The sequence below is a fragment of the Gigantopelta aegis genome, chromosome 14, assembly GCF_016097555.1.
Source record: "Gigantopelta aegis isolate Gae_Host chromosome 14, Gae_host_genome, whole genome shotgun sequence".
Classification (NCBI taxonomy): Eukaryota; Metazoa; Mollusca; class Gastropoda; order Neomphalida; family Peltospiridae; genus Gigantopelta; species Gigantopelta aegis.
The window spans coordinates 27,812,725-27,825,292 of record NC_054712.1 but is presented as its reverse complement, the minus strand read 5'-3'; the positions used below and the strand labels follow the sequence as shown (position 1 = coordinate 27,825,292).

Here is a 12,568-nt window from a genome sequence, read left to right as displayed (position 1 = left end):
TTGTACAATACCTGTGAGTCAATTGTGATTGATAACAATCAAACGTGTGAATCCTGAGTAACGAAAAGTGTATCAATATGCATGATTTATTTGTTATTGTAACGCCTCTTTATAGATAAAGGTTATGCTATTCTGTGAAGTAAAAGGTCATGTTAAACATGTAAAGAACAATGCTACACATTAGGTGGAAATAGTCACTCACTAACTACAGTGAAACCCGTCAAAACCAGACACTCTGTAAACAGGAATTACCTCAAAACTGGATGTTTTTCACTATCCTTTTTAATATAATATATCAGTACATAACCTAACCTGTTTAAACCAGATACCCCTTAAAACCAGATTTTTACTTGGTCTCCCGTAGGTGTCTGATTTACAGGGATTTCACTGTATAAGTAATTAAATTACCGTATGTTACATATGTGACTCCACTTAGACCTACCTTTTTATGGATGATCGTATTTTCTCACCACTGTTGCAGAAAAGAAAGCCGTTCGGTAAAGATGCGGAACAAGACCGGTCTGCCTGTCCGCTGGAAGTTGGACGGTCTTGACATCATCGGAGAGGACTTCTCTGTCGCACAGCACCATGGCGTTGTTCAGCCGCTCTCTGAATTCACACTCACCGCTTACTTCCATCCCACAAGAGCAACAATCCTGTCAAAGAAATTCCTCAAGCTTCTGGTAAGTTACGCAGTTTGCGGCCGGGATTTATGTCAGTCGGTTGAGTACTCACTTGAGGTGCTTGCCAACTGATTGGTTTTTTCTCATTACAACTAGTGCACCATAACTGGTCAAAGGCCATAGTATATGTGCTTTCCTGTCTGTAGGAAAGTGCATCAATGTGCTCTAGTGATGTCGTTCAACAAAATAAACTTTAAAACAAACTTTAAGTTAGAGTTTGTGAGCATTATAAGGCCCAATTTCTTTGTTGGTGGTTTCAGTCATGATCCACGCTTTAAATTCAGTTTAAAATGAGGATTAAAATTACCTTTACATTTCATGATAACAATTCACATTTTATCGATTTGATTTGAATGATTTTTCACATAACACCACACTTTTCCTCACCACTATTTATATTTTTCTGTTGCTCTATAACACAACTCTGAGACAGTGTAGTTGTGCCCCCCCCCCCCCCCCCACACACACACACACACCAAATGTGAGTGCCATCCACCTCAGTATATAAATCCTGGCTATGCCAAAGCATGAAATGTTCTGACATAGTAGACAGTTCATTGTAAACCATTCATTGTATATTTCAAATACATGAATATTAATGTTTTCAGCAGTAATCAGAATCTACAGAGGACAGCAAATCTCTTTATGTCAATCCCTTTTTGTTTAGTATCGTGCACACAATAAAACCCAAATCATTTATAGCTTTAGTAAATAACTTATTTAAGGATAGTCTAAATATATATCCCGCTAATTCTCTCAAAATTATTTCCGTGCTTATATCCAATTAAGGTTCTAACATGCTGTCCTGAGCACACACCTCAGCTATCTGGGCTGTCTGTCCAGGACAGTGGGTTAGTTGTTAATTGTTAGTGGTTAGTGAGGGAGAAGAGGGTGTAGTGGCCTTACACCTACCCACTGAGTCGTTAAAACACGCTCTGGGTGGGAGTCGGTACCCAGCTGCGAACCCTGTACCTACCAACCTTATGTCTGGTATCCCACTAATAAATAGTAATTTATAAGATTCATATTTGACAGTTTAGCATTTCATATTTCCCTTGGATAAATTTTTCCTGATTTGTTCTATTCTTCATTCCAGTTTTTTGATGCTGACAATATCTTGGGAATTATACAGCAAGAACAGATTGGAATTTTTGCAGAGGCATATGATATCTGTCTTGATATACATTTTGGAAAAGGTGAGCAAGTTTCATTGCTAGGAGGGGTTGAAAGAGGAGGGCCTATTACTCTCCAGCATATATCCACATCATACTGCTAACATGTAACAGTAATCTCTGCCTTGGGCGAGATAACACGTGTGCCCAGGACAGCATGCATGAGTCTTGATTAGCTGTAAGCATTCAGTGTGCAGGTTTTAGGTGAGTCTGGGTGCCTGGTACTCATAAAAAAATATATAAGACTCTTTAACTTTGCATAATACGGTCTCTTTATCATGTCTGATGGTAATAGGTAATTTTAAAACAAACTTTTTGAAATAAAAATCAATAAATGGATATAAAAACAAAGAAGTTAAGAGTTAATGTATTTCCCTGTCATGTTATTTTGAAGGTTGATTCATATTATAAACCTTGATCTTAGAAAACTTTTAGAGTAGACTCAAGACTCTAATGGAGTTTGAAACTTTAACGCCATGGAAACACCACACAAATTGTACCATATATTACTGTGTATTAGCCGACTCCTTGGATAAGCCAACTTCTTACTTTGACCCTAAATATCAAAAAAAAATCATCGGCTTCGTGTATAAGTCATCTGTTGTCCAGTTGTACATTGTATTGATTTCAATAATACTGTCAACAAATAGACTTGTACTTTTCATTTTTCATTATATTTGTTTTCTATTTAATTATTACAGACATGGTAATCGTAATCGTTACATCTTCCATGCTATGCAAAAATAAGCACAGATACATCATAACAGGAAAATAAACAATTCAAGCTTTAACAACATATCAATGCACAAAAGTAATTAAATTATTCCCTAGACAGCAAATAATAAACTCATTAAGGCATGTTTAATCCCTGTTTTCCCCACACACAGAAACAAACGATTCTGTGGTCCGTGTTATGTTATGGTATGGTCATGTGACAATTGTGGGAGTAATTATGGTCTTGGAATTCATCTTATGTTTTTTTCAGCCATTAATGTTAATGATGAGCTTAATTTATTTATGGCATTACATTACAGTTTAATGCACCCTCCCAAAAACAAACCCATAATATTAGAAATATAAAACTTTTTGGAAGAAAAAACACCATTTTGTACCTTAAATTTGCTATATGAAAGACTGGTCCTGTGAAAAAGATGGCGGACGGTTGGAGAGAACATATTTTTACCATTGAAATAACAATAAAACAAGAAATTTTTGTTTTATTCATCAAACTTACAATGCATTCAAGAACAAAAAAGTACATAATATTGCATGATGGGGTGTTTTATTTATACTGTGCACAAATTATTGTTAAATAAGTTATCATTGTCGGGAGTGTTTTCGATCAGGATTTTATGAATCAATTTGTTGCCTCCATGTATAAGCAGACTCTCTTCTTTTGGAAAGTATTTCTAGACTTCAAAAGTTGGCTAATACACGGCAATATACAGTACTCTAGACTCTAAGTGTTAATAGCGTTGAATGAATATGGTTTCAAGTGTAGAGATGATGCCGCACAATATGAGTGCCTCATACAAACAAAAAATGGTGTTCTACTTGGTTTATTTTAGGTACAAATTGTGGATTGGATTTTGGAACATTGCTAGTATTTGATGAGCAGAAACAAACGTGTACTCTCAGAAACAGAGGCAAATACCCAATTGGTTTCAGGTGAGCCTGTTTTAAATTTTACACATTTTGCAGAAATAGGAAAGATTATGGTTTTTAAAAGTTTGTATCTTTCTAATTGAAATGTTTGTTGTATGACAGTGGTTCAAATCCTTTAGAGGCTTTTTGCAAACTTTGTTTATTTTTTTCTCAACTATCATGTTCTGCCTGTCATCTTCATCATCATCATCATCATCATCATCATCATCATCATCATATGTTTGCAATTTCTTGTTAAAATCAGTCTTTTTTATATGTTTGAACCTGACTTCTATTCTGTTCATTCATTCATTCATTCATTCATTCATTCATTCATTCATAACTTGTTCATTCATAATCACTTGCCCACATTCGCACCCCCAAAAAATCATTCACTCATCTACTCACTCACCCACCCACCCACCCATTCAGTTGATGAACCAACCACCCACCCAATATCCATTCACACACTTACTAACTCATCCATTGTTCTTTGTGTCAGTTTTTCATTTGAGAATGTTGACCCGTCAATGCCCGATGTGGCCAGTCTGTTTACTGTGATTCCCCAAAAAGGCATGCTGACTGCTGTGGATCGCTCCATGCCCCTGTATGTGACGTTTCGGTCGACTAAAGAGCTGTACATGAAGGAGCAGCCCATCCTGCACTGCCAGGTGGTTGACTGTACCACGGGCAAGGACGGCGAATTCATCGCCGACATCCCTATCAAAGTTTCGGTCAATTCCGTTTTCAGCAAGTAAGTATAACTTATAGTTGATGCTGATGGTTGAACGCCACCATACACTATTGCAGGCATTTTGATGTTAGAATAAGCAGCCCTTTAGGACTTACTAAGATGTTTTCTAAAATAGTACACACATCAAGATAGTGTTAACGTTAGCTGTTTTACAATTTGAGCAAGTAAGTTCAACTAAGATGATGCTAATGGTTGAACACCCCATTGACTATTGCAGGCATTTCATGGCAATTTCTATGTTAGAATAAGCAGGCCTTTAGGACTTACTAAGATGTTTTCTAAAATAGTACACACATCAAGATAGTGTTAACGTTAGCTGTTTTACAATTTGAGCAAGTAAGTTCAACTAAGATGATGCTAATGGTTGAACACCCCATTGACTATTGCAGGCATTTCATGGCAATTTCTATGTTAGAATAAGCAGGCCTTTAGGACTTACTAAGATGTTTTCTAAAATAGTACACACATCAAGATAGTGTTAACGTTAGCTGTTTTACAATTTGAGCAAGTAAGTTCAACTAAGATGATGCTAATGGTTGAACACCCCATTGACTATTGCAGCCATTTCATGGCAATTTCTATGTTAGAATAAGCAGGCCTTTAGGACTTACTAAGATGTTTTCTAAAATAGTACACACATCAAGATAGTGTTAACGTTAGCTGTTTTACAATTTGAGCAAGTAAGTTCAACTAAGATGATGCTAATGGTTGAACACCCCATTGACTATTGCAGGCATTTCATGGCAATTTCTATGTTAGAATAAACAGGCCTTTAGGACTTACTAAGATGTCACTTATAGTAGTTCACACATCAAGATAGTGTTATGTTAGCAGTTGTTTTACAAATTGAGGTTTGTTAAATGTAGGTTAAAAATGAACAAAAAAACCCCAAAAATTATTATAATTATATTATTTTTTGATCCCACTGCCCCCTTTTCTTTTGTCTCCTTTAACTTCCATCTTATTTCTTCATGATCTGGCAACTCCTATCTTTCAACTAGTACTGTCCACCTCTACATCCTAGTCCTTGTCTCCATAACTGTGACAGGTGCTTGTTTCTTGTAGCTATCTGTGCCACACACCTGCCATTCCCCATTCAGCTTTTTTCTGTGGGCTTAATCTGACCACTTCGGAGAGTGTTCTGGCATTGTTAAGAGGCACTTGTAATCACCGACTATACTTCCCTACTACCAGAGGTTGCTATAATGCCATGGGTCAGACCAGCTTTATTAGCAGCAGAGGATGAATATGCCAGGTGGGTGCAGGGAAATACACAGAGACTGCACCTGTGAAGGAAGTTGAGACAGGTAGGAGACGGTGTGGACAGCTCAGAAGACAGAATCGGAGAAAAGTGACAGAAAGTGTCAAAACAGATTGAACTTGTGGGAGAAATTGGAACGTTCTTTAATTTTAAGATAATGAGAAAGATTTAAGTGTTAATTTGACCTTTGTTGCTGTTTTCAGATTCAAAGTTGAACCTTCAAGTGAGATCCACTTTGGCTCGTTGTTACCCAGCACTAGGACATTTCGGCACTTTACAATTGAAAACCAGGGTGAATTTGAGTTTAAATACACTCTTATGAAGGAGGAAAACCCACAGCCCACATCATCAAGGTATGTTAATTATACTATATATTTGTATATTCTGTACCATTGCGATTGGAAAGAAAACAATCTAAACAGTGGTACATCCATTTCGATCTGTATATATATAGCTGTTAATACAGTTATGAAAAAAAAGGAAATGAACTCGTTACAGAAATAAACGAAGTCAATAAAATTGTCTTGATTAGTTTATAACTGTTAACCTGCAAAGCCTACGTGAGGTCCCCAAAATGGCAAGCTTGTAACTTTCTACTTTCTTTAAAAGAGAAATGAAATTTAGACAAAGACAATTCAAAAGCAGTTGGAATAATAAAAAGAAGGAAAGAAATGATGATAGATATGTAGGAATAGGCCTACATCTCATTTACATATTTGTATTTCAGCCAGAGGTTAATGAATGTAGATCTGTTATTTATATATGTGTATATGTACAAAATATAGTAACAATAATGATTATAGCCGACTATTTAATTTTTTTTTGTTTCAATATGTTTGTTAGAAAGTCACAGACCATGTGACTGGAACATGTTTTGATGCGCAGTACTCTGTGGCATATTGACCAATCATAGCTATTGGGGTCAGATTATTTTTACCTTTGGAACTCTTGTTGCACGCACACACTCTACTTGACAATTTGTTTCACATTTATGATGGAGTCTAAAATTATGGGTTTTTTTATCTTTATTATGACATCCCACATTAGCAATAAAATCCTTTGTAATTTTGTCGGAGTTTGTATATTTTTTTATCAACAATACTGGGACCATTCTAGATCAATAACGTAACGCTGACTTGACATAGATGTAAGAGCCATTTGTAACTGGTAGTGGTAGGTCAAACGACGTGTTACAAAATGTTGAGGGACGGAGACTGGTTGTATAATTGTTGAATTAAAAGTGCCACATGAATTTCAATGCTGCAACCAACACTGTCAATTGAACTAATTGTAGGCCTACGTTTAATAAGTTATTTAAAAAACCCAATAATAATATGAGGGATCTGATTCAGTCAGTAGGGCACACCTGAGATGCTTGAGGCCTAGTTCTAATTGAACCACCTCAGAACCAGTAGGTTTTTCGAATCCCAACTATCCTAATCATGTTCGTTGTACATAATAAAATTCAAGACGAGTTGATTCCAGTACATGTTTAGCTGCATGTTCATCAAACCATCTAACACTGAAAAGGTATCTGTAATTGTGTGCATCAAATTATTTGAATAGTACATATTGTAATTAAAAAATCAAATTGTCTGCATCAGTATATGTCATAATTATATTTCTATAGCACTGCTCTGAAATTTTTTAATAACTCCATTCCTGAAAGGGAAAAGTAGTCAGACTACACTAATGAACCAAACAACATAAAATTAGAAGAAAACATTATTGGTTTATAGGTTCATTTTTGCAACATATGTCTCTACATTTACATGTATAAATTACTTCATAAATTAATAATGCTTGGTTTTCACTCACCTTAGCATTTTGATGAGTGCGATTTTTCAATTGCCTGAGCATTTTGAGGTGTGCAACTTTTCACTCGCCATGTTTTTTCAAAAGCCAAGGACTGTGTAGATTGGTGCAAATGTGCATTGTGACAGATAGCGGAGTACAGCATGCTAGTACAGCATGATTGAACCTTAACTTTAATTTAAATAGTAATAATAATAATGATCATAGGCATGTGGAGGCAGGCTGATTTTTGCCCAAATTAACTGAAAATGCCAGAATCTGGTAGTAAAGCCAATATGAATAAACATTGTTCTTCCTATATAGCTATTTGGTAGTAAAGGCAATATGAATAAACATTAGGTCAGGTCAGGTCATAGGGCTTTACGTGCACATTAAGAGCAAGCTGTTGTAGTGCACACCTGTCCTGGGCACAAGAGCTGGCCTCGGCCGGGCTTTCTGCCCAGGACAAATAAACATTGTTCTTCAAACAGCTATATAGGGTTGCAAAACAATGCATTTTTGCATGAATTACAACTAGATTGATGGAAATACATGGTGAAAAGGTTTCAAGCCAGCTAATTTTGCCCAAATATGTCTATTGTTTTTGCCCGAATTTGAAAATTTGCACCAGCTTATGATGATGTTTATTAATTCTCTTTTGTGGGCAGTGCACAACAGTCAAGTTCATCCCATTCAAGCCAACAAGGGATTGTCGGCCGACCCAGTAACATCAGGTATAGTGCTTTTTTCTCTGTATATAAGGTAGTACCAGATCCTGGTTGTCATACAAACACATAGTTGGATATGTTTTGAAAAATGTATGTTACCAGTATAGGTAGTACTAAACTAAATAACTTCCAGCTAGGTCGAAATTTGAGGTGCACCAAACTTTTGATAGAGAAGTTAACACCAGTGATTGGTGATAAATGTTGGTTGTACAAAAATTTAGTTTCATCTGGGTAAAAAATGTATGCAATTTGTTTTCATCTAGTACCACTGTGTCAAGTAGCCTTGTGAAAAAAGTGCTAAATTTTTTTTGCAGAACTAGGATAGTTGTAGACGCTACCCATTATCTCTGAAATGAGCAGCTTGACTCCCAATTTTTTTTCCGATTCATTTTAAGGGTGAGAGGTGGTAGTATTTATTTCTGTGGTGTTTATGTCGATTGATAAGTTTTAGCCACAGATGTTACTATTGTCATCTATAGGATTTGATTTGGTAGTATACACCCTAAAGCAAGTATCCAATAATTGATATCCTTTTGTTAGGGCTTTTTATTAATTTTCCAGAATCTGACATCATTAATTTGTGTTTAATACTAATAAAACAATTTATTATATACATAGCAGTGCAATATATAGATCTACAGAAACCATAAAAGTGATATCTGGTGACAAGTAATATTTTCAGTGAAACTATAGAAATCGTATTTACTTTTTTTGTAAAAGTTCATGATTAAATTATCTCTGTTTGTCTCGTTTTTGTGGGGGATTTTGGAGGATCGCTTTGTCAGGTATGTTTGCACAGCAGTATTATCAAATAAATGTTAATTTACTAATTAAATAAAGATAATTTTTAGTAAAATTTCTTTTTAAAAGGTCCCGGGTACTACCATATCTGAAAACATGTAGAACTGTATTCATTATATTTGAACCCTCCAGCAAAGGTTTCTAGAATAAGAAAAAGATAGGAAAATATTGGTCAGGCTTTTTACAGTGATAAGTGTATCCTATGTCTAAACCGGATTCACTTGAAACTGATGAAATATGCCGGATTAGACAGAGTGCTGGCTTTTTATATGGTCACTCCACCATTGCAAATAGTAGGACAAGGCAAAAGAGAAACGTCATTCGTATTTATGCAGGTACTAGTTTTGAAAAAACAACAGATTGGTATGATACAATGCAGGTATGAACACATACAAATAATAATCCAATTTATCTTGCTACCTACACCCATTACAACAGGTGTGGTTCATTGTTTATTAGCCTTCGAAGAGGCGTGATTATTTCATAACACTTAGGTGTCCTAATCACTGGGGAACTGCTATCATTGTTTAAAAGGTGACCACAGGCAGTCTTCATATATACTAATAGAGATATATTTTGGAAATAGTGAATTTTAATTTTTTTTTATTAAATTAAAAACAGTTAAATAAAAATTTAATATTTAAAGTTTTCCAAGTCGATCTTCTCCTAAAGTTTTAAATTTAAAAGACAAATAAAAATTTAACATTCACAATTTGAAAGTCTATCTTCTTGTAGAGTTTTTATCTGATAATTCTGAAACTTGGTACTATAAAAGAACATATAAATAGCGACTGTCGCTAATAAACAAATTTAAAACAAAATTTTCCCTGTCATTGTAACGAGGTGTGACTGTACATCTATAAATGAATACTCAAATATAGAGTTTAAAGTAGTGTCGGAAATAGAATAAAACTGATTTTTGTTGATTATGTCTTTCATATTAAACTGACAAATAAATATTTTGTAAATATATATTTAATGATACTCTACCTAATTTAGCATTTACTTGTTTTGGTTCTCATTGATGTACAAGGTGGTGTAAACAGGTGATTTGTGCTCTTTATTGCAACAGACTAAAAAATATAATCGACATGTGTTAATTTCATTTGCTGTTGCAATATGTAAGGGACCGTCTCTTATGACGGTTTACCCCAGTCCCTCTCCGAAACAAATTATTTGAAGACATTTCTAAGTAACTTTTGAGCAAAACTGTCAAAAACCTTTCTGAGTGTGTGATCTATTATACCGGTATTAAAGGTGCTATGTACGTGTATTAAAGGTGCTATCTCCAGAATGAATAATTACAGCTATTGCATTTTTTTTATTTATTAAATTTTGCTTTAAAATTTAAAGACTACACGTTCAACTATATGCCCATAAATGATTCTAACAATATAATTTTGTCTACTAGTAGAAAATAAATTTTTATTGGAGAATCTTTATCACAAACAGATGCTCACATATAACTATGATATATCACCTTTAACTGGTTGCAAGATTGTGTAAATTTCTAATGTACTTATATTTAATTTATATTCACTAAATATGCTGATCATAATTAATAATTTATGCTTCAATTCAAAATTCTCAGTCAACTTGCAGTTTTAAATTAAAAGCTTTTTTAAGGGTAAATGAAACTGACACATGTCGATCAAAATTTGTTATAGTCTGTTCCAATAAAGAGCACAAATCGCCTGTTTACTCACATCTGTCTTTGAATGTCAAGAGTAAACACCACTTTGTACATCAATGACAGCCCAAACAAGTAAATGCTAAATTAGGTAGAGTATCATTAAATAGATATTTACAAAATATTTACTTGTCAGTTTAATATGAAAGACATAATCGATGAAAATCAGTTTACATCATCATGGGCCGAAATATTTTATTGTATGGTCGTTCCAACAGTCAGACAATTATTTTACATTGATATTGACACATTAGTCTGTCAGGTTATGTCCTGCAGGTTTTGATTTGGGCTGTCAGAATTTGTAGCTTGCCGGATTAAATTTCTGACAAGAAGTTTAGCCAATTTCGACCCCTGTTAGTGTTTTTGTTTTAATTATATCTTGACAAATGTTTTTGTAAAATTACACATATTGAACATTTTTGTTATTTCCAACACACTTTACCGTTTATTATTATGTCAATTATTGACAAAAACTGTTTTAGTGGAGACTGGGTATAATTACAGAGTATAATTTGTGTTAAATGATGTTAATTTTCATTCAAAAGACCAGATTATGGTACCCATTATCGGACTGCATTTGGCATTTTTGTCGTCTCCCCGGCGTTTGGTATCATCTACCCGAACAATCAGACAACCATCACTGTGGAGTGTATTACCGAGTGGCACAGTGGACGTTTTAAAGAGGTTAGCAATACTAGTCCCCTACCGGTCCAATTGGAGGGGACTATAGGTTTCATCTTCATCCGTCTGTCTGTCTGTCCAGCCGGAGGGGACTATAGTTTTCCAGACGTTTTTTTCCACAATACCTTGACATATATTGTGTATAGCTTTATTGTGTACGGTTACAGATCAGGTTTGACTTTCATGGTGATTGATTCACCCATTTTTGACAAAGTTATGGCCCTCGTTGTTAGGAGATGCAAAAATTAGTTGGGCCCGGTAGCTTTAGAAGTGCTCTCAGAATGTTTGTTATAACTGTTTATCCTGCAATCACTAGATACATTGGCAAGATATGATGACTAGATAAATTTCTATATTTTCAGGTCGTGTGACTTAAGTCAGACTCGACTTGAGTATTTTAGGCCAAATTTTCCATGAACATACTATTTCAGTAATATTTTTAGTACACTGTACACACATAACGTTTAGTATCAAAATACAGATACAAAACGTGTATATTTATTTATAATTAAATTTTCATTGTACATGTATCCAGGGCCGTAGCTAGGATTTTTTGTTTGGGGGGCAACTGAGTAGTTAATAGTCTAAAACTTTTTTCGGGGGGAGGGGCAGTTGCCCCTTGCTCCCCCCCGCTAGCTACGGCCCTGGTATCTATACACTTTATGGCAATCTGATTGGTCGAGAGGTACTAACTCTTTTGTGTTCATATCTCAATGAACTGAGAAAAAAAACCCATGCCTCCCCCCCCCCCCCCCCCCCCCCCACACACACATATACACACACGACTCCCACTACTTTTCTATAACTAGCCAGATTATTCAGGCAACCATCTTTAGATATTTTGAAGAAAATACACATGAAAATACAAAAAGCAATACAATTGTGTCACAGGTACCACGTAATAGTCCATGATAACTTAATACAACATGCTATAGCATAGTAGACATATGCATTGAATCATCGCTAATATAATGAGACTTGGTTGGTGGCCAAAGAAATGTAGATAAGCCTAAAACGTACTTGTAAGCGTTGTTATACAGCTGTTGACTAAAATTAAACAGTTCCCCTGACAGTGTAAATGTTTAACACGTTCCCTTCATTCACATTCATGAAATATAAACTAAATGTAAATCGAACAAATCCTTCCAACATAACTTAACAAGATGTTAAAAATTCTCAAAATGCACACAGCTAAAACTAGTGGAAATGTTGTTGCCTACCAAAATTACGTCATTTACCAAATGATGTCATTTGGCAATCACCTGATTCAAATGATAGTGAATGAACGTTTGCATTCTTACGTGATATACGTATAACTGAAGTTTACACAAACAATACTATGGGCATATTTAAAACTAAA

The 12,568-nt window shown here is 35.0% G+C and overlaps 1 protein-coding gene across 3 annotated transcripts in view; it reads left to right on the top strand.

Moving 5' to 3' along the window:
- Positions 1-12,568, top strand: part of LOC121388868 (hydrocephalus-inducing protein-like) — a 237,898-nt gene that overhangs the window by 162,172 nt on the left and 63,158 nt on the right. For all 3 annotated transcript variants that reach the window (XM_041520391.1, XM_041520392.1, XM_041520390.1), the window contains exons 52-58: positions 482-683; positions 1,780-1,879; positions 3,424-3,523; positions 4,002-4,253; positions 5,718-5,867; positions 7,977-8,042; positions 11,073-11,211. In XM_041520391.1, coding sequence (XP_041376325.1) covers positions 482-683; positions 1,780-1,879; positions 3,424-3,523; positions 4,002-4,253; positions 5,718-5,867; positions 7,977-8,042; positions 11,073-11,211 — 1,009 coding nt within the window. The remainder of the gene's footprint in view (positions 1-481; positions 684-1,779; positions 1,880-3,423; positions 3,524-4,001; positions 4,254-5,717; positions 5,868-7,976; positions 8,043-11,072; positions 11,212-12,568) is intronic.